The sequence below is a fragment of the Paroedura picta genome, chromosome 7 (genome assembly GCF_049243985.1).
Source record: "Paroedura picta isolate Pp20150507F chromosome 7, Ppicta_v3.0, whole genome shotgun sequence".
Lineage (NCBI taxonomy): Eukaryota > Metazoa > Chordata > Lepidosauria > Squamata > Gekkonidae > Paroedura > Paroedura picta.
The window spans coordinates 98,822,017-98,843,599 of record NC_135375.1 but is presented as its reverse complement, the minus strand read 5'-3'; the positions used below and the strand labels follow the sequence as shown (position 1 = coordinate 98,843,599).

Genomic DNA, 21,583 nt, shown 5'->3' with positions numbered 1-21,583 from the left:
AGGCACTGCTTCCCCTTTTTCATAAAAATAGCAATGTAGAATACAATATATGTTGTTAATACAGAGAATAATAAGATTTTCAGGTTTAGATTAAATGCTTAGCATTAAACATAAAACAATATAAGCTTTCAGTCTTCTATAGCTTCTCCTTATCCTTGGTTCTGATACATCTACAAAACAATTTATGCTTGACCCATTCTAAGAACCATCCTAACAGATATATTTTCAGATTGAAGTTGAAAGCTTAACATTAAACATTTTCTACAAGTCAGTGTAGGCTTTAGTCCTAGGACAATACACTAATAGAAGAAAGAAAAAATAAGAGGGGAGAACCCCATTTTACATTTTCAGCACTAATGATTATATTACCTATATGCCTACAAAAGAAAAGAGACAAAAAAAAACAAGAGAGAAAGAGACACTGCTTCCCCTTTTTCATAAAAATGGAAATATAGAATACAGTATAACATTAAACATAAAACAATATGAGCTTTCGGTCTTCTTAAGGAGGTCTCATCTCGAGGCTTGCTACATCTTGTCGTTCCCGTAAAATTATATTCTGTCCCATTGGCCTTTGGCGTAGAAAGTGCAGTTGTACTCTTTCCCGCAGAGTATGCATCGATAAATCTTGAGGCCGTTGCACCTCCTGGACTCCAGTATCAATACAATTTTTTCCCCAGAGAGATCCTTTAAATCGGTTACTTTCACTGCAGATCCATATTTCTTTTGATTGATTTTTATACACTGTTGCTTTGAGATGGCTGTATGTCTTTTTTAAAAGGGTGTCCTTATCTGGGCTGCAGAACTCCGGCATCCCATTTTCCGTCTCCAGAATTTCAGATTTCTCTTCTACTGTTGGTTTTCCACCTTGTTTAGAGCTGTCATCAGCCACTGTTATTGATCCATTATTCCTGTTAAAGACGTCTTCCTTGGCTTCTTGGATCTCCTTGAAGATATGAATTTCAGATTTCTCTTCTGCTGTTGGTTTTCCACCTTGTTTAAAGCTGTCATCAGTCACTGTTATTAATCCATCATTCCTATTGAAGACTTCTTCCTTGCCATCTTGGATCTCCTTGGAGATATTTTTGATCAATCCATCTAAAAATACTTTGTAATCTTGGGTTTGTATCTCTATTAGATGAGCCAATCTTTTTAACATAGACATGATTTTGACTTTAAAAAAAACCGGCCTCAAACAATTTTACAAGTGGCCAGTAGATGTCCTCTGTTTTATCCTCTAATGTTCCGGCACAGGCATGTGGCGTATTGAAGTCAGTTAAGGCAGAGATTCTCGTACTGGCACAGAGTTCTCGTGAGATTTTCCCATTCACAGCTCTTATCTTCTTATCTTCGAAAACCAAAACAATTACAATAAGAGCTTTTGCCAATTAGTTCGAGTTGATTTGAGTCCTTCTTCTGCTTAGTTAGGAGAATTAGCCTGCCTCTTAACGAGGTGGCTTCAGGCAGAGCAGAGTAAGAGGAGGGGGGAAACAAAGGGCTTTGATGCAGGAAGAAAGACGAAGAAAAAAAAACGAGAGATACTTGCAGTAAATGATGTTTTGGAACTCAGCCGATGTCCTCCCCTCAGTTCAAAGCGTTCATTTGTGGTAAATCATCATGTAGGGTTGAAGCAGATACTTTAAGATTAAAGAAAGAAAGGAAAGTCCGAGGTAGAAAATGGCAGTCGTCCTCTGGACCTGGAACGCTGACAGCCTATAATCCAGGGAGATATACTCCCTAAAGGATTGGAGACGGCCCCAAGAACTTCCTGGGTAGAAAGGTGAGGTGGGGTTTGCGTACCCCTCCTCTTTTCTGCCAATTGCTTGCACAATTGACCCCTGTCAGGCTTCAGAGATAGCAGAGCAGATGCCCTGCTACCCTCTCAGGACGACATCTTTAGCCACACCCCCACTTGCTATTCTTTATGAGTGTGTTAATTGCTGTCAAGTTGCATCTGACTTCTGGTGACTTCATGAATTAATCACCTCTGAAACGTTTTTTCATTAACAATCTTCCTCTGGTCTTACAGACTGATGGCTGTGGCTTCCTTTACTGAGTCACTCCATCTCATGTTTGATCTTCCTCTTCCTGGTGCCTTCAACATTTCGTAGCATTACTGTTGTTTCTAGCGATTCTTGTCTCCTCGTAATGTGACCAAAGTATGATAGGGGGTCACTGCTATAGAGGAATTACATGTAGTGAAGTTAATATTAGTTGTTGTTGTTGTTGTTAGTTGCGAAGTCATGCCCGACCCATCACGACCTCAAGGACAATGATCCTCCAGGCCTTCATGTCCTCTATCATTCCCCGGAGTCCATTTAAGCTCGCAGCGACTGCTTCAGTGACTCTGTCCAGCCACCTCATTCTCTGTCATCCCCTTCTTCTTTTGTCCTCAATCGCTTGCAGCATTAGGCTCTTTTCCAAGGAGTCCTTCCTTCTCATGAGGTGGCCAAAGTATTTGAGTTTCATCCTCAGGATGTTAATATTAGTAGACTTCTACAAATTTGAATTTATGAGACCAGTTTGGGATTGAATTACACACCAAGATATTATAGAGACTACTAAATTATGTTCAACAATAAAAAAAACATTATTAGAGGATTGAGTTATTACAATATTGAGATTTAGAATTCACTGATGAAGAAATCGAAAACGAACATAGACCTGGGAATCCGTTTTGAAATTGTTTTGAGTATTGTGAATTTGGTTTCAACATTAAATCACTTTGCCATTGCCAGCTTGAGACTTTTTTCTTCTACTTTATTATGGCTGATGGTTCTTCACCCATTGCATTTGTCCATTTTTTTGGCAGTCGGAATGCCCCCCGAACGTCACATTGGTGGAAGTGCTCATGGGTTGCAAGCAAGGTAATTCGCTGATACATTTCATTTTTTCAAAATGTCTCTGTGGTTTAATCAGCCTTTCTCAACCTTTTTACCATTGGGACACCCTGAAACGTTCTTCAGGCTTTGAGAAACCCCAGAAATGACATGATTGTGCAGAATATGGTTGGGAAGCATGGCTTTGTTACATGTCCACTCCCTCCAGGCTTATCATTGGCCATTTTGAGGGAGTGGGGGGGTAGATATGACCTTATATGGTCATATACCTGAAAAGTGTTTAACAAATTTTAAAAAATTAACTCCCACCCATTCAGGAAACCCTTCCAGGGCCATCAAGAAACCCCAGGGTTTTACAAAAACCTTGTTGAGAAAGCCTGGGTTTAATATTACTACTTGCATTCAAATCAGAGAGCCTGCATATTTTTTGCTTTCTATATATTTATTTTAATATTGCGATTTCTGTGTTTTTGTTTGTTGTTTGGAAAATTAATTAACTGAAAAAAATCAACAATCAGATTGGCAATTCGGGGTATGTTAATGAGAACCATGGTTTTAGTTTTAATTGAGAAGGAACCACAATAGAGCTGTTTTTGCTTCCCGTAGTTCAGCGAATGGTGCTGGATGATCATGAACTGATTCTCAACAGATTTCAAGACATAAGAAAGGTAAACAAATAAGGAAATGCTGTTAAATAGTTTAGCATATGTCTTGGGTTTTGATTATTCACACATAACTCTTTATATATACTAGTTGTAATACAATGTACGCTAGCTCATGGTGTGGTGTGGGTTTTGTGCCTCCCTTGGAGTTCCTGTTGTCCACAATACCAAATTGTTGCTAATATACCACCCAGGGAGGGCGGTATATAAATATAATAAATATATAAATAAATTAAAAAACTGGAAAACCTAGTTCTCCCCAAAGTTTCACTGTCTACTTTCCTGTTAAACTTTTGTATGCAAAGCTAGCTCCACTTGAAATCCTGGACCATTTATGCCTTTTATTTAATAAGACCTTTATGTAAAGTACTGATTTTTATTTATCAGGCCAGGCTTGAGCAAAGTCACATCAGCCCCTATGTCTTTCCATTCAGTTGCTTGTTCACCAATTACAATTACAGTATCTAAATAGATCTTGTTTAGGTCTTCCTGCACTTTCCAGACTCGCAGAACCCTTGCTATTCTCTTTCTGTTTGCACCAAAAAACAAACAAACTATTGCTGGTAAGGGACTGGCCTGAGCCCACAGCTCACACCTGCGCCACTCCTCAAAACCTCAGCCTGCAAGCCTCTACCATGACTCCACTATCCAGTTGGTCTGTTTGTCTGTTTTCATCAAAAAGTAAAAACTGTTGCTGGTAAGGTTTGGCCAGAGCCCATAGCCCAGGTGGGACGCACCCATGCCACTCTACTCCAAACCTCAGCCTGCAAGCCTTTGCCATCATCTCAACTATCACTGCTCCTCTCTAGACAATAAAGATCAACTCTGCAATCATAAATTGCTGCTTTGGAGGATGGACTATGAGGCATTGTGCTGATCTGAGGCTCTGCCTCCAAACAATTAATATTTCCAACCCAGGGATAGCTGGGCCTCCAGGTGGAGCCTGTAGATCTGGAATTACAGCTCATCTCCAGACTATAAAGGCAGAATTGGCTGCTTTGGGGGGGGTGTGGATAGGGCTGTTATGAAAAAGAAACTTTTGAGGCCTCCCACACAGGTTGTTGTGGAGATGAAACACTTGAGGCAAAAGAACCCTTGCAATAGCATCCATTTTCATCTGCACAACAACGTTGTGTGCTCAACCACAAATGTTGCGAGAGTGGTAGAGGAGACATGCATGTCTTAGCTGCCTCTTCCCTCCAGCAGTGAGGCCAGCCACAGCAGTGTTGTGAGAAGGGGGTTGTCTGTGGCTTTCCGGTCAGCCAACCATTAGGCAGCAGCAGAAAGCTTTCCCCTCTCAAAACAAAGGCACATGTATGCCCACAGACTCCTCTGCGTTGCTCTCAGAAATGCGTCTCTAGCCTCAATCCAGGGCTGTTAGAGGTTCTCTTCACAGCAGGCCTGAAGGGAAGGGTTTTTTTGTGTGGAATCCTGATGAAAAGCAGCAGTTGGCCCTGATGGAAGGAGATTCCACCAATAGGAGGCTTTGGAACCTTCAGCATTTTGTCAGGGTTATAGTCATGATTTTATATATGGAAGAACTACAAACAACTTAGCTCTCAAGTAGACACCATTAGTCAAGCATGTGTACTTTTTATGGTCACGGTGACACTTTAAAATTTAGCCAGTACCTCACATTTACTTATTTAGAAAAAAACCTGTGCCAGAGAACCTGCTGGAGACAGCTAACTGAACAAAAAATACAACATCGTATAACAGTCATAAATGGTTTGAGCTTTGATAACTAGCATTCGTTTGAATGAGGGATGCCTCAATAAAAGATGCCAGTAAATTTTTACCCAGCAGCAAGATGGTAGTGGGGTCAGTCAGGCCATGACTGGGAGCTACAGCTGTCTCCAATTCCACCTGCTTGATACTAATGTTCACTTGCTAATTCCCTGCCTGAGTGACTTACTTTCCTCAATGACTCGATAGTGGCAAGAGGGCAGTAGTACCAAGTGAACAGTGTACAGGTGATTCATGTGGGCCTCTGGCTTTCTGGTTAAGCAAGTTATCCAATTAATCAGGTGCTGGCTCACCAATCACTAACAAACTGTTAAAATCCCAGCCGAATCATGAAAACAGCTGATCTTAAAACGAGTCCCATAAAACAGTTCTCAGGCTAGAAGCAGACTATTAAAATTATCATAAAAGATCAACTCCTTTATTACAATACTGGATAAAAAGGTCACCTGTCACTTTTTTCTCTGCCAGAGAAAAATCTCAGGTAAAGGTCAGGGTTTCTCCAGAAAAAGATCTGATTTGATTCATCATCCTCAGCTTTCAGCCTGTATAAAAAGGGATATCTTTGTAATGGAGTTTTTGAAGCACGCCCTTAGCTGAAGTCAAAAACATGTAGTTTGAAGGGGAAGAAGGGCCTCCAGTGTCCAACTCCAGAAGTTTACCTCGGTCTCCTTTCTCTTCAAAATTAGAAAGGAATTACCGTATTTGCCAGCGTATAAGACGACTGGGTGTATAAGACGAACCCCCAACATTTCCACTCAAAATATAGAGTTTGCTACTTTACATTACAGTACTATGGGCCAGTATGGGCAACAATGTCTATCCCAACTGAAGTGCACCCGGCGTATAGGATGACCCCCCCACTTGGAGGCATGTTTTTCAGGGGGGGAAAGTAGTCTTATACGCCAGCAAATACTGTAGATGAAAAGGAAGGAAAGGATTTAACAATGTCATGGGAAAGTGATGTGGGGGTAGGAATTAGGGTGTGGAAATGGAGAACTTTAAGGAATTGTTGGATTGGTAGTAAAAGGACAAGGCCAGGGAGCTCAGGGCACCAGGTTTTTGCACATCAAGCTGCTTCATCAAGACTGTTTGTCTACCAAGATCAGTATTGTCTACCCAGATTGGCAGTGGTTCGCCACAGTCTCAGGTGACCTTTCACATCACCTGATACCTGATGCTACACATCATTTCACATCACCTGATACCTCATCCTTTTAACTGGAGATGCCAGGGATTGAACCTGGGACCTTCTGCGTGTGAAGCAGAGGCTTCTCCATTGGGCCAAAGCCCCTCTCCATGGAATTTTTCAATCTTTCCTCCAGATATCCAGGCCTGTTTGTAGGCTTCTTTTATGAGTGCTGTTGAAACTTAGGAAGGGGTTTTCTGCAATGGGGTTTTGCTCTGACTTGGTTTCTTAACCGCATCAGTTTCTCCCCTCCCTGACGCGCAGTATCATTTGCAGGTCATGGCTCTCCCAGTTTTTCTTCAAGTTTTCCCAGATTATTTTTTGGGGTGGTGTGAATATAGGCAACTCCCCCTCCAAAAAAACACAAACAGCCTTACTGGACAACAGAGATCAGTAAACAATACTGTGTCTAAAGAAGGGGGGGAAATAAATGCAGTTCAGGAACCAAGCTTGAGCAAAATCCTGGTGCCAAAAAGCCCTTCAGGGCTATTTGGTAGGAATCCACTGCTTTGCACAGATCATCTTTCCCACGGCTTATAGGTTCTTTCCAATGCCACCCTCTTAACTGCTTGCACCTGCATGGTCTTCATGCCATTCCAAATTCATGCACTATGCAGTGGTCCAGATGGTGGGTGTGATCTACTTTGTATCCAGTAAGAGGCTTTTTCAAACAAGGAGTATTTGTCCAGGGATGGACCAAAACCAGTCTCTTGTCTTGCCTCTAGATTGACTGGGGGTGGGGGGGGGGGGGGAAGACATGTATTTATTTTATGTAGTGTACTTTTGGGATGGAATTCACAGTTCTGTGACACTTAATCTAAATTAATGAGGAAGATGATACATAATGGATGGTACTTTGTTGTTTTCGCCAATTATCCTGAAAGCTTTTATTTATGTTAGTGTAAAATGAGATTAAATGAAAATAGTCTAAATGGGAGCCAGCTTGGTGTGGTGGTCAGGAGTTCAGACTTCTGATCTGGTGAGCTGGGTTTGATTCTCTTCATCCACATACAGCTAGCTAGGTGACCTTGGGCTCACCACAGCACTGATAAAGCTGTTCTGACCAAGCAGGAATATCAGGGCTCTCTCAGCCTCACCTCCCTCACAGGGTGTTGTGGGGAGAGGAAATGGAAGGTGACTAAGCTGCTTTGGGTAGAGAAAAGCGGCATATAAGAACCAATTTTTCTTCTTCTAAACAAGCAAGCCAAAAAGAAAGGAAAGAGGAGCCCTATATATAAAAACACTGTTTTAGTCATTGTTAGCCAGTAATAATAGTTTCTGCATATGGAAGCCAGCCTTTTCTCTGTAATCTGATGTTTATAATGTGATGAATTCTCAGAGTTCTTATCCCCCCCCCCTTTCTTTTCTGTTCTGCAGACTTCACTACGCCAAATGAACCAAACCAGATTTTACATTGTAGAGAACAATATGTCTGTGGTGCAGGTGCATTTATTTGTGGGTGGCCTGCCACCTCATCTCTCTGTTGCAGAATACACAAACATCCTCAAGGATGAATTAACCATTAAAAGTAAGTCAGATGCCATTGCAGTTTGTCGACCATCATACAATGCAGTGTTGCTTGAATTTATGAAAGGCCTTTTAGATACTGTTCAGGCGTGGCTGAAGTTCTCCAGTGGGTTTTGTTTTTGTTTTTTTAATTATATACTGTGGAAGCAATATACCTTCAGAATTTATCACAGCACAGTACTATGTGTAGGAAATGTTAGAATAAGAGCTCACTTTTGAATTAATGTATCCCACCTGTTTATTCTCTTAAGTAGGTGACTGAAACATTTTTAGGGTATTTGTTACAATGCATCAGGGCATAATCAGAATCATTATATTCATTATCATTCAAAGCAATGTTGGTCCCATTTTTTTTCTTTAATGAAAACCACAGTTGTTCAAATTGTACTCCTTGGTGAATTTATTAATACATACATACATACATACATACATACATACATACATACATACATACATACATACATACATACATACATACATACATACATACATACATACATACACTTCCACAAGGTGGTTCATGGCGGGTAACAATCAAATGATCAAACTTTAAAATCCCCTAAAACAATTATAATATCCCTATATAAGCCCTCCCTTTGGTGGCAAAAGTTCCCTCCCCTCCCCTTGGCTCAACAGACTTAATTTGATAATAACAGTGCTTCAGGGCACATCTACAGGGGAGTCCAATGACCTGGCTTGCCAGTGAGGGGCCCAGTTCTTCCTCGCACTAGTCTCAACGAAAGACCTGGCAGTAGAACTCAGTCTTGCAGAGAAAGTTCTGTCAGGGCCCTCAGCTCTCCTGGGAGATCATTCCACCAGGTTGGGGCTAGGACCTAAAAAGGCCCTGGCCTTAGTCGTGGCCAGGCGAACTTCCCTTGGACTGAAAACCTCCAACACATTCATTACCCATAGAGCACAATGCCCTGTGGGGATCATAAGAAGATAGATATATGAGGGGCCCAGGCTGCAGATGGCCTTGAAGGTTAGTACTAGAATCTTGAACCTCATCTGGGTTGCAATCAGCAGCCTATGCAGCTGCCTCAGCAAAGGCTGGATGTGGCTCCTCCATGTTCCTGTGAGGACCCTAGCAGCTGCATTTTGCACAAGCTGCAATTTTCAGGTCAGGGACAAGGGTAGGTCAGTGTAGAGCAAGTTACAGAAGTCTAATCTGGTGGTGACCATTGCATGGATAACTACGGCCAGGCAATCTGACGACAGGTAGGACACTAGTAGCATCGCTTGGCATAGGTGGAAAGATTGCAGTGCGTGCTACTCTTGTGACCTGAGCCTCCTTGGAAAGGGAGGCATCCAGAATCACCCCCAGAATCCTAGCCAAGGGCGAGATGTTAAGTTGCACCTCAGCCAAGGTGTGTAGGTGCACTTCCTGATCTGCTGCCTTACTGCCGAGCCACAGCACCTCCGTCTTGGGGAGGGGGGTGGGTTGAGTTGCAGGAGACTCTGCTTCAACCATCCCGCTTAGAATGTTTTGAACTTCTCAGGAAAGTAATATAAAATGTTTCAAATGCACCAGACATAATGATGGGGCATTAACACAATGTCTCCTCAAAGGAACACGAAGGAATTGTTTAAATGGAGTGTTTCTGGAACTAGGAGGCAGTGGGGCAAGTGGAGATAGAATCTGTTTGCTATATAAGGTAAAGGTAAAGGTATCCCCTGTGCAAGCACCAAGTCATGTCTGACCCTCCAGTGTTTTCATGGCAGACTCAATACAGGGTGGCCTTGCCTGTGCCCTCCCCAGTCATTACTGTTTTGCTATATAGCAATGAGTAATACAGGCTTGTTGTCATGCAGTTATCTTGGGCTCCCCCCCCCCCCCCCGTTAATCTCCTCCCCCAGTTGGCATGATTCTGTGACCCTTTGAAATCCTACCCACTGTGGAATTTGCTTAGAGTAAAGCAACTTAAGGTTAATTGGTAGTTTAAGCACTTTTACTACTCTGGCTTTGTTGGTCAGATTTTTAACCAGTTGAACCTGTTTAGTGTCCTAAGGCTTTCTAACTAAAAAACAAAGGTGGCTTGTATTTTAATTGTGTATTCTTTCAAAGAAACAGGCCTTGGCCTCAACATATTTGTAAAATGGAAGGATATAGTTTCTTAAAGCTTTGTTTAGGTTGTGTACAGTTTTTTTTGTTGTTGTTTTGACTAAAGAAAAGCAAATCTTCTAATGCTACTCTTTTGCTTTTTTCAACTTTTCCAGCAAATTTAGTTTCTGTGAGTCATGTGTATTCATCTCAAGGTAAGGATACAGCAGTTTAAATGGGGTTTAGTATGCTTTATATGGTAAATCTAGTGTATAATACAGCCTTTCTCCACCTTTTGACTGTGGAGTAATCCCTGACATATTCTTCAGGCTTCAAGTAACCCCACAAGTGATGCCAGCTAGCCACGCCTCCCTGCCACACTACTGGAAGTCACATGTTTACAGTGTGCATGGCTTAAATAAAATGCTTGTTAGTTTCGTTTTTGTTTGTGTAGTACCTTGCCTGAGCAAAACAAGGAAACATTCGTCTCAGCTGCCATAAAGCCTGCTATACAAAGCAGCAGTTCTCAGGAGAAATGATCTGTGTGATTTGGAGATCATCTGTAACTTTGGGAGATCTCCAGGCACCATCAGGAGGTTGGCAATCCTAGCAAGGCCTGAGAATATCTTTTCCTAGGGCGAGGGGAAACCTGGGAAGAAAGGAACCCTTATGCAGATTGTGCACAGTCCTTGCACTGGATCCAGGCATAGTAGCTCTCATCCAGGAATGCCAGCCTCCAAGTGGAACCCAGGGATCCCCTGCAAATACAGCTCATCTCTAGACTACAGAGATCAGTTTTCCTGGAGAAAATTGCTGCTTTGGAGGGTGGACTTGGTGGTGGCATTGGACACAGTCCTCTCCTGCTTAAATATCTGAATCCCTTTGCGTGCAACAGCCTTCCTCCAACCATTTTCTGCTGGCGGGGCTCTGAGAAGAAATTCTGAGAGAGGGGGAATGGGAGGAGCCAATGGGGAGAGTGAAGCAGATTCTGCTCTTCCATTCCTTTTCCATTGTGGGTTAATTCAGCAAGGACATCACAGACCAGATAGATAAACAGAAATCCACTCTGTCCTCCTGACTCCTCCCTGGATTAGTTTTAACAATACACACATTAAAAATTAAACCCTCTACAACTGGAGTAACCCTGTGGTTACTTAGCAACACTGGTTGAGAATCACTGGTATAGTGTATAGATTTATGGTGTAAAATCTGCTGGTTGGGCTGACTTTGGGAGAAGAGGTGTTGGCTGAAGGACACGGTTGTTAAATACTATGCTGGAGGCTGATTCCTTCCATTCAAAATGAAAGATCAGTAGAGGTTCTCAGGCTTGTGTGTTCCCTTCTTATGCCCTTCACGCTAGACATGGAGGTGAATTCCTAAACTGGGTGTTTTTGGCTCTTATGTCAACAAAATTCAAGTAGCAGCTCTGAATTTTTTTTTCTCCAGCAGTTACAGTATTCAGGGTTATAGAAGATGTTGCATTTGAGTATTTGTGGGATCTCACAGTTTATCTCCATGACTTCTGTGCTGTCCCACATGAGACTATGCATACACAAACCACTTAGGACAAAGATGTGACATCATATTTTTTGTACATAAATCTTTGTATTTCATGAGAAGTGATGAAAAATGATCCAATTCTTTGATTGCAGGTGCTGTTGTGCTAAACATTTCATGTTTTTCTGAAGCTGAAAGATTGTATATGCTGGCTAAAGATACCACTGTTAATGACAAGCCGCTAACTGCTGTAGTTCTCCCTGAAGTTCTGGTAAGATCCATCGGCTAAATGTTCTGTAAGAAATTAGCAAATACCTTTCTTCTGCAGATACTTTGCTCCATGGAAAAACTGGAAAGATAGACACAGTGGACAGCAAAAAAAGGGAGAGCAGTATAGAAATATAATAAATAAATAAGAATATCTGATGCCCAGAGGGTGCCACCTAAGCAACCCTCATGTCAGAATTGAGCAGCTGTAATTGCATCTGAGAAAGAGAGCGAGATACATTCACATAACCAACAACTGGGGAGAAAAAGGAGAGGTTTTGACAATAACTTGAGATGCTTTTGGACTTGTAGGACTCTTTTCTCCAAATGATGCCTGAAAATGGCTCTTTCCAACTTCTTTTCTTCATGAATAAACCTCTGCGTTCCAGATTAGAAGGTGATTGTGTAGATCACTTTTGAAAAGTGCTTATACTTTTTTTTGGAGAGGGAGGGAATTTTGGCTTATTTTATATTAGGATCTTAAAACCAAGTAGTTGTCTGATATGAGGGGAAGCAGCCATACAATGAATATGTGTTAGATATTTTACACGTGGCGTTGTTACTTGATGTGCCCTTCCTTTATGTAATTAATCTTCTCCCGTTTCGAGTACAAATTGCGTTTCTGCCCATTGGTATCCAAGAATTTCTTTTATTCACAGGATAAATTTGTAGTACTTCCCTAAATGAGAGTAACTGAAGTAAATGAAAATAAGTTAATTAAATCCAGTCCTGTTCTGAATTTGCTTAGCTTCTTTGCTTTGGATACAGAAAGGAGGAAAGCAATTAACAAAGTAGGGGGACTGCCAGCCAAGGAATGTGTGGTTATAAACAAAGAACAGTTTAGGTTTGATGTTTGGCCTTAAAATAATGAGCTATTTTTGTTCTACTTAAAGAAAAACAGCTTTGCTGTTTATAATCCTGAGGGATAGTCAGAACTTGGCTCGAAAATACCAAAACGGTCTGTATGCTGAGAACGTAATGATGGATTAATTTACTCCACTTAAGGGCACCCTTTAAAATGACTCCCTATCCAGTTGGCGCTCTCCTAGCCTGTTGTGAGCTCATAACCATGCTCTTTTTGAGCTGCTCTGCCAAGTTTAGATCTTCTGAAAAGGTCAGGATGCTCAGTGGCCTCCTGGACACATACCCCTAGTGAAGACGAGGTTGCCTATTTATGGTACGATTCCCTCGCTTCTCTGTGGACCAAAATGACACATCCATGTTGGCAAGGCCAACTGCTTGGGTCTTACCTACCCGATTATTCTCTAGCCCAGGGGTAGTCAACCTATGGTCCTCCAGATGTTTATGGACTACAATTCCCATGAGCCCCTGCCAGCAAATGCTGGCAGGAGCTCATGGGAATTGTAGTCCATAAACATCTGGAGGACCACAGGTTGACTACCCCTGCTCTAGCCAACAAGTGGGAAAGAGCCACCCCCTTTCCACACACATGCACACATGTGCGAAAAGGTTCCCCCACTTACCCATGGGGATAGAGTGAATCTAGAGTATTTTAGAAGTAGGTTACGGAAGCTGTATATTAACCCACAATTGCACTCACAAATATCAATCACCTCTAAGGAAGCTGTTTGAAAACTTAGTTCTTGGATCAGAGAGACGTGCTGTACCTTTATGCAGGTCTTGCTGTTTCTCATCACTTGCATAGGTTCTTGCACATAGTATCAGAATTCACCAATAGGAGTAGCATATGGAAAAGAACACAGCTGTCCATTAGGCTGTCTGAGAACTTTGAGTTTTGGCTACTGTGTGACACTGAGTGTTGGATGCGATGGACCCCTGGCCTTGATCCAATGTGGCTGCTCTTGTGTTCTTAATTTGGCCGGCTTGGCCTCTTGAGCGCTCTGGAAGTTCCACCACCAATAGGGGGAGAAAAAAGGGCTAGATGGCAGCCATATTAAACACTGTTCTCAGTGTCTTTCTCCACAACAGGCAACTTCCCATGCTCTTCTTGGTTCTTGTGGAAGATTAACTGGTAGGAAGAGTTGAACAGAGATCCAGCCAAAGGGGAAAAGCAGCTAATGGCATTGTGTGGTGTGGGAGTGAAAGTGTGACAGCGTGTGACTGATCTGCCCAAGTCTTTTCTTCTTGTAGGGTTGGGGTGCCTTCAGAGTTTTCCAGGAGGCTGCTTCACAGCGGGAATGCAACATTTAACCCACTCTTGTCAATCATAATGGATTGTTTGATGAGCCTTTAACTTAGACTGCTACCCAGCTTGTACAAACTAGATTATACCTGAGAGGAGAACAGGAAAACAGTCCTCCTCCAACCAGCATACTAGGAATGGAGGTCTCATTGTTACAGTGTCCCAGCTCTATTCTTCCAACACCAAACAAGCTCTCTGTAATGCTGCCCACTATGGAAATGGCTGGCAGTTTGTGCATTGCCACATGGCTAACAGATGAATGACAGATAATCCTCAGACCTGAAGCTGCTGGAAAATATATCTTAATTGTAAAAGGGGCCTTGCAGCTGATTGGCTCAGTCCTTAAATGGAGACTTAAGGTGAGAGCGAATTTAATAAATGGACCTGGTTGTCCAAGTTCAATTTCTTCCTGTCTGCTGCCTCTTAAGTTGTCATTTTCCTTCATGGAAGACATTTAATTGTGTGGGAAAAAGCGTGGAAATGATTATACCCATCAGTTTCACTGCACATAGGTACAGTATTAATTTATTTGTATGTATGTATAGAGCCTCTTGTGGCGCAGAGTGGTAAGGCAGCAGACATGCAGTCTGAAGCTCTGCCCATGAGGCTGGGAGTTCGATCCCAGCAGCCGGCTCAAGGTTGACTCAGCCTTCCATCCTTCCGAGGTCGGTAAAAGCTTGCTGGGGGGGTAAACGGTAATGACTGGGGAAGGCACTGGCAAACCACCCCGTATTGAGTCTGCCATGAAAACGCTAGAAGGTGTCACCCCAAGGGTCAGACATGACTCGGTGCTTGCACAGGGGATACCTTTACCTTTTATGTATAGAATTCCATGTATCCTTAATAGTTGAAAGGGAAGAGCTGTACAAGGGCATGCTTGCATGCAAAACACAAGGTTGGAGTAGTGCTTACTCTTTAGAGCAGTGGTCCGCAACCTTTTCTAGGCTGCGGACCGCCGGCGGCAGGGAGTGCTGCGCATGCGCGTTTGCGGCCGCACATGGCGCAAACGCGCATGCGCAGCCTTATGGAGGCAGGGAGCCGCGGCACAGTGCCAGGGCCTTCGCAGCCCGGCACCGGGCCGCAGCCCAGTGGTTGGGGACCACCGCTTTAGAGGACTCATTAGGCCAAAAATTATTGCAGTCTGTGGTATTTGAGAACTTTTCCAGGATGTACTCAGAGCAAAAGGAAAGCGTAGCATTGCCGGACATATTGGCTCAGGTCCTACCATGATTAGCAAACCATGATTAGGGGAACGTAGCTGTGGCTAAGGCAATGCTTTTGAACTGATGATCAATGGCTTGACTAGCCATCAGGCTGGAACTAGAAACCATGGCTTGAAGTTTGGGCCTTAGCTTGGTTTCTGAATTGAGTTCAAACAAGCCATGGTTTGATGCGATGTGTGAAATGAGCCTGGCCGTTAGCTAAGCATGATTGATCCTCTCAGAGCAGACAGTAGTCTGGGTCGTATTAATCTTATCTAAATTAAATCTGTCTTGATTGCTGCTCTCCACAGCCAATTGGAGTTGTTTGCTTTGGTCAGTAACAGTGGTGCGATTGCCCGTGCCCCTCTTACAGAGAGGCAAGTCAACAGTGTGTTTGAATAGCTGCCTAGAACAATTAATCTCTTACCATCTTCAGATAGCAAAAGGAGGCTTGTTGGCTTCCCCTCTCTGCCGGGAACTCCATTAGCATGCTGCTGCTGGGTATGCTGGTTCTACTTGAGGCAGACATGTAAAGTGCAAGCAATGGGCATGTGTCTTAAAGAAACATTCTTTGTACATGTGGCAGAGAACCTTAGGTCAAGCAAGCCTCCCATGCATGTATGCATCCAGATGTTCTAATGATGTAAATCTGTTTCTCGTGGATTTGCGTTAACTTCACTATTCTCAGTTTGTTTTGTGAAGTATGGAGTTGCCCTCCCTTGGTGGCTTTAGCCAGTTTGGTGTTGAGGTTGGGAGTGCGGACTTCTAATCTGGCGACCCGGGTTCGATTCTGCACTCCTCCATATGCAGCCAGCTGGGTGACCTTGGGCTCGCCACAGCACTGATAAAAGTGTTCTGACAAAGCAGTGATATCAGGGCTCTCTCAGCCTCACCCACCTCACAGGGTGTCTGTTGTGGGGAGAGGAAAGGGAAGGGGATTGGAAGCCGCTTTGAGACTCCTTCGGGTAGAGAAAAGCGGCATATAAGAACCAACTCTTCTTCTTCAGGAACATCAGGGCTCTCTCAGCCTCACCTCCCTCACAGGGTATATGTTGTGGGGAGAGGAAAGGGAAGGTGAATGTAAGCCGCTTTGAGACTCCTTCGGGTAGAGAAAAGTGGCATATAAAAACCAACTCTTCTTCTTCTTCATGAGAATATGGAAATTATACTGCGTTAGATCCAGACTAAATTTCCTGTTAATGCTGGACTCTTCCATTGGCAGAATGGAACTGCCCCCAGCCCATTGACCTCCCTGACGTGCTGCTTTGGGGGGATAGGGTACCCTCTCAAATGGTGTGAGGGGTGGCCAGTTGGGGATTTGCAGGTGGAAGGGAACAGGGTGGAAATGACACTGCTCCTTCTGTTTGCAAAATGTTTCAATCTTTATACTTGGGAAACAAAACTGTTGTAATCAATAACTGTTGGCACGCCACATTTAATGTACAAGTGAAATGAGCTAGCTTGGTCTGTGTTTAGTAAAATTTATTATTAGTCGCGACATCACAAATGAAGAAATATAGATCTGCCTGAGTAGATCTAGAGCAGGGGTAGTCAAACTGTGGCCCTCCAGATGTCCATGGACTACAATTCCCAGGAGCCCCTGCCAGCGAATGCTCCTGGGAATTGTAGTCCATGGACATCTGGAGGGCCGCAGTTTGACTACCCCTGATCTAGAGTCTCAAGCAAAAGAAGAAAAAAGTGCAGCCTTTTCATCTTTAAGGTCATACCGAGTGGTTTGATTCTTTAGCACTTTAGTGTTAAGCATTATATGCTGCTTACAGGTCCTAGCACTGTAAAAATGAAGAAAGGACAATGTGTAAAACTTACAATAGGATTTGAAGCTGTTAAATTATTATTATTGTTAAGAGCCTTGTCATGTTAGCAATCAAGTGGGAGCTTCTTCTAGGCAGTTCAGGTGCTTTTCTTAAATGTTTGCACAGGAGACATTTCCACTACATCGTGCCCCAGCCTGGAAAAAAGTTTAATCTTTGCAATGACATCTTCATGTATGTCTGTTTCTTTAACTGTGCCTTTGTGTTTTCTAGCATTCCAAACTCCCCCAGAACTGCTGTCCGCTGCTTGTCTTTGTAAACCCAAAAAGCGGAGGCCTTAAAGGTCGGGATTTGCTGTACAGTTTTAGAAAATTGTTGAATCCTCACCAAATCTTCGAACTAACAAATGGAGGACCCCTGCCTGGGTAACTGTTTCAGTTCAATATTTATTTCCCTTTCCTGGATTTTAACAAAAATCAAGTTGGTGGTATTTTACTTTATTTTGCTCGACTTCCATTTTTTGCTTTCTGGTCCAGAAATCAAATACTCTCTTTCAAGTGCTGGAGGGAACCAACTGCCCCCTGAATAGTATTCAACTGGAATAAAGTATGGAAGCCATGCAAAAATGCTTGGCTGCTCCTTTGAGGAAGAGCTGGGTGTAAAACTATAACGCATTAATCAGATAGCTCCTTCCTAGCCATCCGATCGGCTATGCCCATTTCTATGTTTGCATCTCCCTTTAACGCCTGCCTGTGATTTGGCAGTGCCTGCTACGGTGCTACTTTTAAGAATCTGCTTTTTCATAAAACGGTATTGTCACAATATAGGTGAGCAGGCAGGTTTCCTTTCTGTGCTGACCAATAACGATGACAGATCAGATCAGTGGTGCATCTGGGATTGCCTCTTGGGGAATTTGTGCAGGTTTTTTTTATTTGAGCCACAGCTTCCTGTACATATCACGGATAATTTTTTTGAAACTCTCCTGAAACAAGGTGAGGATGCTGCTGTTCACCAGACCCTCAAGCCCCATGGCTGCGTGATACTACTTGCCCTACCTCCTAAGCTACCGTAACGGGGCCCTGCCACAGCGTGCTGCTGCTGAAGATGAGCAATGCTGATGGCACAAAGGTGCAGTGGGAAAGCATTGTTTAGCCCTGCTGTCAAAACAGTAAATCTTCCTATTTTTAAGGTCAGCTAAGAAAACTGTAGGGGAGATTTTAATACATGACAGTTCTATTTTTACATTTGGGATTTGGCAGCAGTTACAGAAACGCAGCAGAGGCTCATTTCTCAAGCGCACCAAGATGCACTGAGCATGAAATGAAGTTCAGTGAGTACAGGAACGATGTCTCATCAGCTTGTTGCAAAGCAGGGCTAACTTTCCTTATCTGAATCCAGAGCCCAGGAGTTGATTTAGTGCTCTGCTCTGAAATCTGCTACATCCATGAGTGTAGGTTGGCTGCTGCCTCTTGAACTAAGGTTATTAAAAACCAACAAAAAACTTATGATGCAGAAGCAGAAGATATTGGGTTTTCTCATGCCGTGTGCATGTTAATTAATTGGTCAAGAACAACAAAAATTGACTATTTTAAGATGGTTTATATATCTGACATTGTTCATTTTTTAAAAAGAAGTCAGAGTTGTCAGTGGTAATGTCTTGCTGGCATACCACCAGCAAGCAACTGGCCTCCTTCTTTCTTTGTTTTTATTGGTGGGCCCACATGAGCTCTATAACCTCCCTTTATTTTCAGTCCAGCTGGCCTAGAACTGTAAAGCTGTATTGCAAAAACTTCTTTTTAAAATCAGAAAATTATAGTCACTAATTGCAGAAAGACTCTCTACTGCAGGGATTCCCAACCAGGGGTCTGCTGGAACTCTTGAGGGGGTCCACGGCCTTTCCCCTCCTGCCTTAATGGATTTGGCCACCAGCTAGGGAACATGCTGCTTCCATTGCTCCCCCTCTCCCCCCTGGAGCATGAGCTTTTTCATGGTTTCTGTGCCTGGGAGGGATTGGGCCTGCACCCTCGCTCCCCCCCCCCCCCAGTCCTCAAGGCTGGCTGTTAACATGGATGGTGATGTCATTTTTGATGACATCTCTCTTCTGTGGTGTGTGAATGTGAGGGAAGCATGGCCAATTGATATTAGTTCTGGGGCTCCTCGAAATCTGGAAAAATTATTTCAGCAGCTCCTCCACCGTCAAGAAATTGAAAAAGGCTGCTCTAGTGATGTGCTAAGAACTGTAGTTCATGTGTGGTTGTAGAGGTAGACTTAGAAACCTAAATCCCAAGACTCACACAGCTGGTTCAACATGTGAAAAGTAGCTCTGGACCTGTGCCATGCCATATCACAAATGCCTTTTTGAATCTCTCTTCCATTTCAGAGGCAAAGAGCCATATGGCATTTCAGGGTACAGTCCAAAAAATACCAATCCAAGCTCTTCTTGGATACACAGATCTAGTTGTGTAGTTCTTTGGGTCCTGAGGTCAGTTGGTTAAAAATTCAATTTGGAGTTCTCTCATTAAGATGCCAGATTGTACGTTCTAATTGACAGCAGCCTGTAGTAACACTGTGTTCCTTTATTTTTATATCAAAGACTTCATACGTTCTCTCAGATCCCGTGCTTCCGAATATTGGTGTGTGGAGGAGACGGCACAGTTGGTTGGGTTCTCGGTGCCCTGGAAGAGATCCGGCACAAGCTTGTCTGTTCGGAGCCATCTGTGGCTATTTTGCCTTTAGGCACAGGTGAGGCCGAGACTAGAATGGGAATGGGAAACCATCACCTGTGCTGATGGTGCAGTGGTTTGGGTGTTGGACTAGGCCTTGAAGAGATGTGGGTTGAAATTCTTACTGTGTCATAGAAACTCACTGGATGACCTTGGGCCAGCGTCACCCACACTCAGTCTAACCAACCTCACAGGGTGGTGGTTGGGAGAATAAGGTGGAGGAGGGGAGAACTGTATTGTGAATTGCTTTGGGTTCCCATTAGAGAGAAAAGGTACAATTAAGCCTTTCCACCTCTTAAATTGCAAAAATTCCACCTCAGAGCCTCTTGTGGCGCAGAGTGGTAAGGCAGCCGTCTGAAAGCTTTGCCCATAAGGCTGGGAGTTCAATCCCAGCAGCCGGCTCAAGGTTGACTCAGCCTTCCATCCTTCCGAGGTCGGTAAAATGAGTACCCAGCTTGCTTGCTGGGGGGTAAACGGTCATGCCTGGGGAAGGCACTGGCAAACCACCCTGTATTGAGTCTGCCATGAAAACGCTAGAGGGCGTCACCCCAAGGGTCAGACATGACTCGGTGCTTGCACAGGGGATACCTTTACCTTTACCTTTACCTCTTAAATGTGTCTTTTATTTGCTTTGTCAAGAAACTGCAATGTTGGTTATAGTGAAGAGTATAATCACTGCTTGCAGAAAGACTCTCTAAAGCAGGGATTCCCAACCAGGGGTCTGCAAGAGCTCTTGAGGGGGCAAAGCATTTTACATTTTCAAATGATTGTGTAAAGACGTACAAAAATGTAGTAGTAGCCATACAGATTTCCTAGTGAACTACTTATTTTTGCTTTTGTCCAAATGGTTAATGAAAGGTTCCTTCCTTCCTTCCTTCCTTCCTTCCTTCCTTCCTTCCTTCCTTCCTTCCTTCCTTCCTTCCTTCCTTCCTTCCTTCCTTCCTTCCTTTCTTTCTTTCTTTCTTTCTATCAGGTAATGACTTGGGGAGGGTGCTGCGCTGGGGTGCTGGATACAGCGGTGAAGATCCCTACTCCATTCTGATAGCTGTAGATGAAGCAGATGATGTGCTCATGGATCGCTGGACCATCCTCTTAGATGCACAAGAGGCCATTGAAAGTTCAGAAAATGGCGTATTGGAGCCGGAGCCTCCTAAGGTATTTTTTTGTGTGTGTTTTGGGGTTGTGTGTGTGTCCAACCACGCAGTGTCAAAGACTTAAGGGCACTTAGATTTCCTACAGTGGAGACAGTGGTTTCTGCCTATACTCCCCTTTCTCTGAGTCCACTGAAATTTTGTTCCTGGGAGTCATGAAACCCTGAGGAAGACCATAGTGGGAGTGTGCAATAGGAGTAGATTAGATTAACAATGCCCCATTCATGACATCATACTACGTTGCATTGTATCATGCAATTTATTTATTTATTTTATTATTGTTATATTTATATACCGCCCTCCCCGAGGGCACAGGGCGGTTTACATAATAACATAAGAACAATACACGGAACAGTCTTATAAAACATTTGAGTAACCGTGCAATAATAACTGACAATTGTAAACATATAACATTATAATTGTATAACCAATAAACAATACGACGTTGCAACATGCAAACAGGTCCAGAGTGTATAGGTGGTGTTCTGAGGGGGGGCGGGGAGCAGGGGCCCTTTGGTCATTGTTGGTTATATATATCTGGTCTCAACCGAATGCCTGGCGGAAGAGCTCCTCCTTGCAGGCCCTGCGGAACTGTTTAAGCTCCGTCAGGACCCTGATCTTCTCCGGGAGCTCGTTTCACCAGGTGGGGGCCAGGACAGAGAATGCTCTGGCCCTGGTTGAGACCAGGCGGACTTCTTTAGGGCCAGGGACTTTTAGCTGGTTGGTAGCAGCTATGTTCTTTGTAAACCGCCCTGAGCCACAAGGGAGATCGGTATAGAAATCTAAATAAATAAATCAATGACCT

The 21,583-nt window shown here is 43.4% G+C and overlaps 1 protein-coding gene across 2 annotated transcripts in view; it reads left to right on the top strand.

Moving 5' to 3' along the window:
* The window catches only part of DGKQ (diacylglycerol kinase theta), a 130,692-nt gene that overhangs the window by 96,769 nt on the left and 12,340 nt on the right, over positions 1-21,583 (top strand). For both annotated transcript variants that reach the window (XM_077345597.1, XM_077345596.1), the window contains exons 11-18: positions 2,813-2,867; positions 3,447-3,508; positions 7,812-7,962; positions 10,179-10,217; positions 11,655-11,770; positions 17,178-17,329; positions 19,498-19,646; positions 20,601-20,782. In XM_077345597.1, the coding sequence (XP_077201712.1) occupies positions 2,813-2,867; positions 3,447-3,508; positions 7,812-7,962; positions 10,179-10,217; positions 11,655-11,770; positions 17,178-17,329; positions 19,498-19,646; positions 20,601-20,782 (906 nt within the window). The remainder of the gene's footprint in view (positions 1-2,812; positions 2,868-3,446; positions 3,509-7,811; positions 7,963-10,178; positions 10,218-11,654; positions 11,771-17,177; positions 17,330-19,497; positions 19,647-20,600; positions 20,783-21,583) is intronic.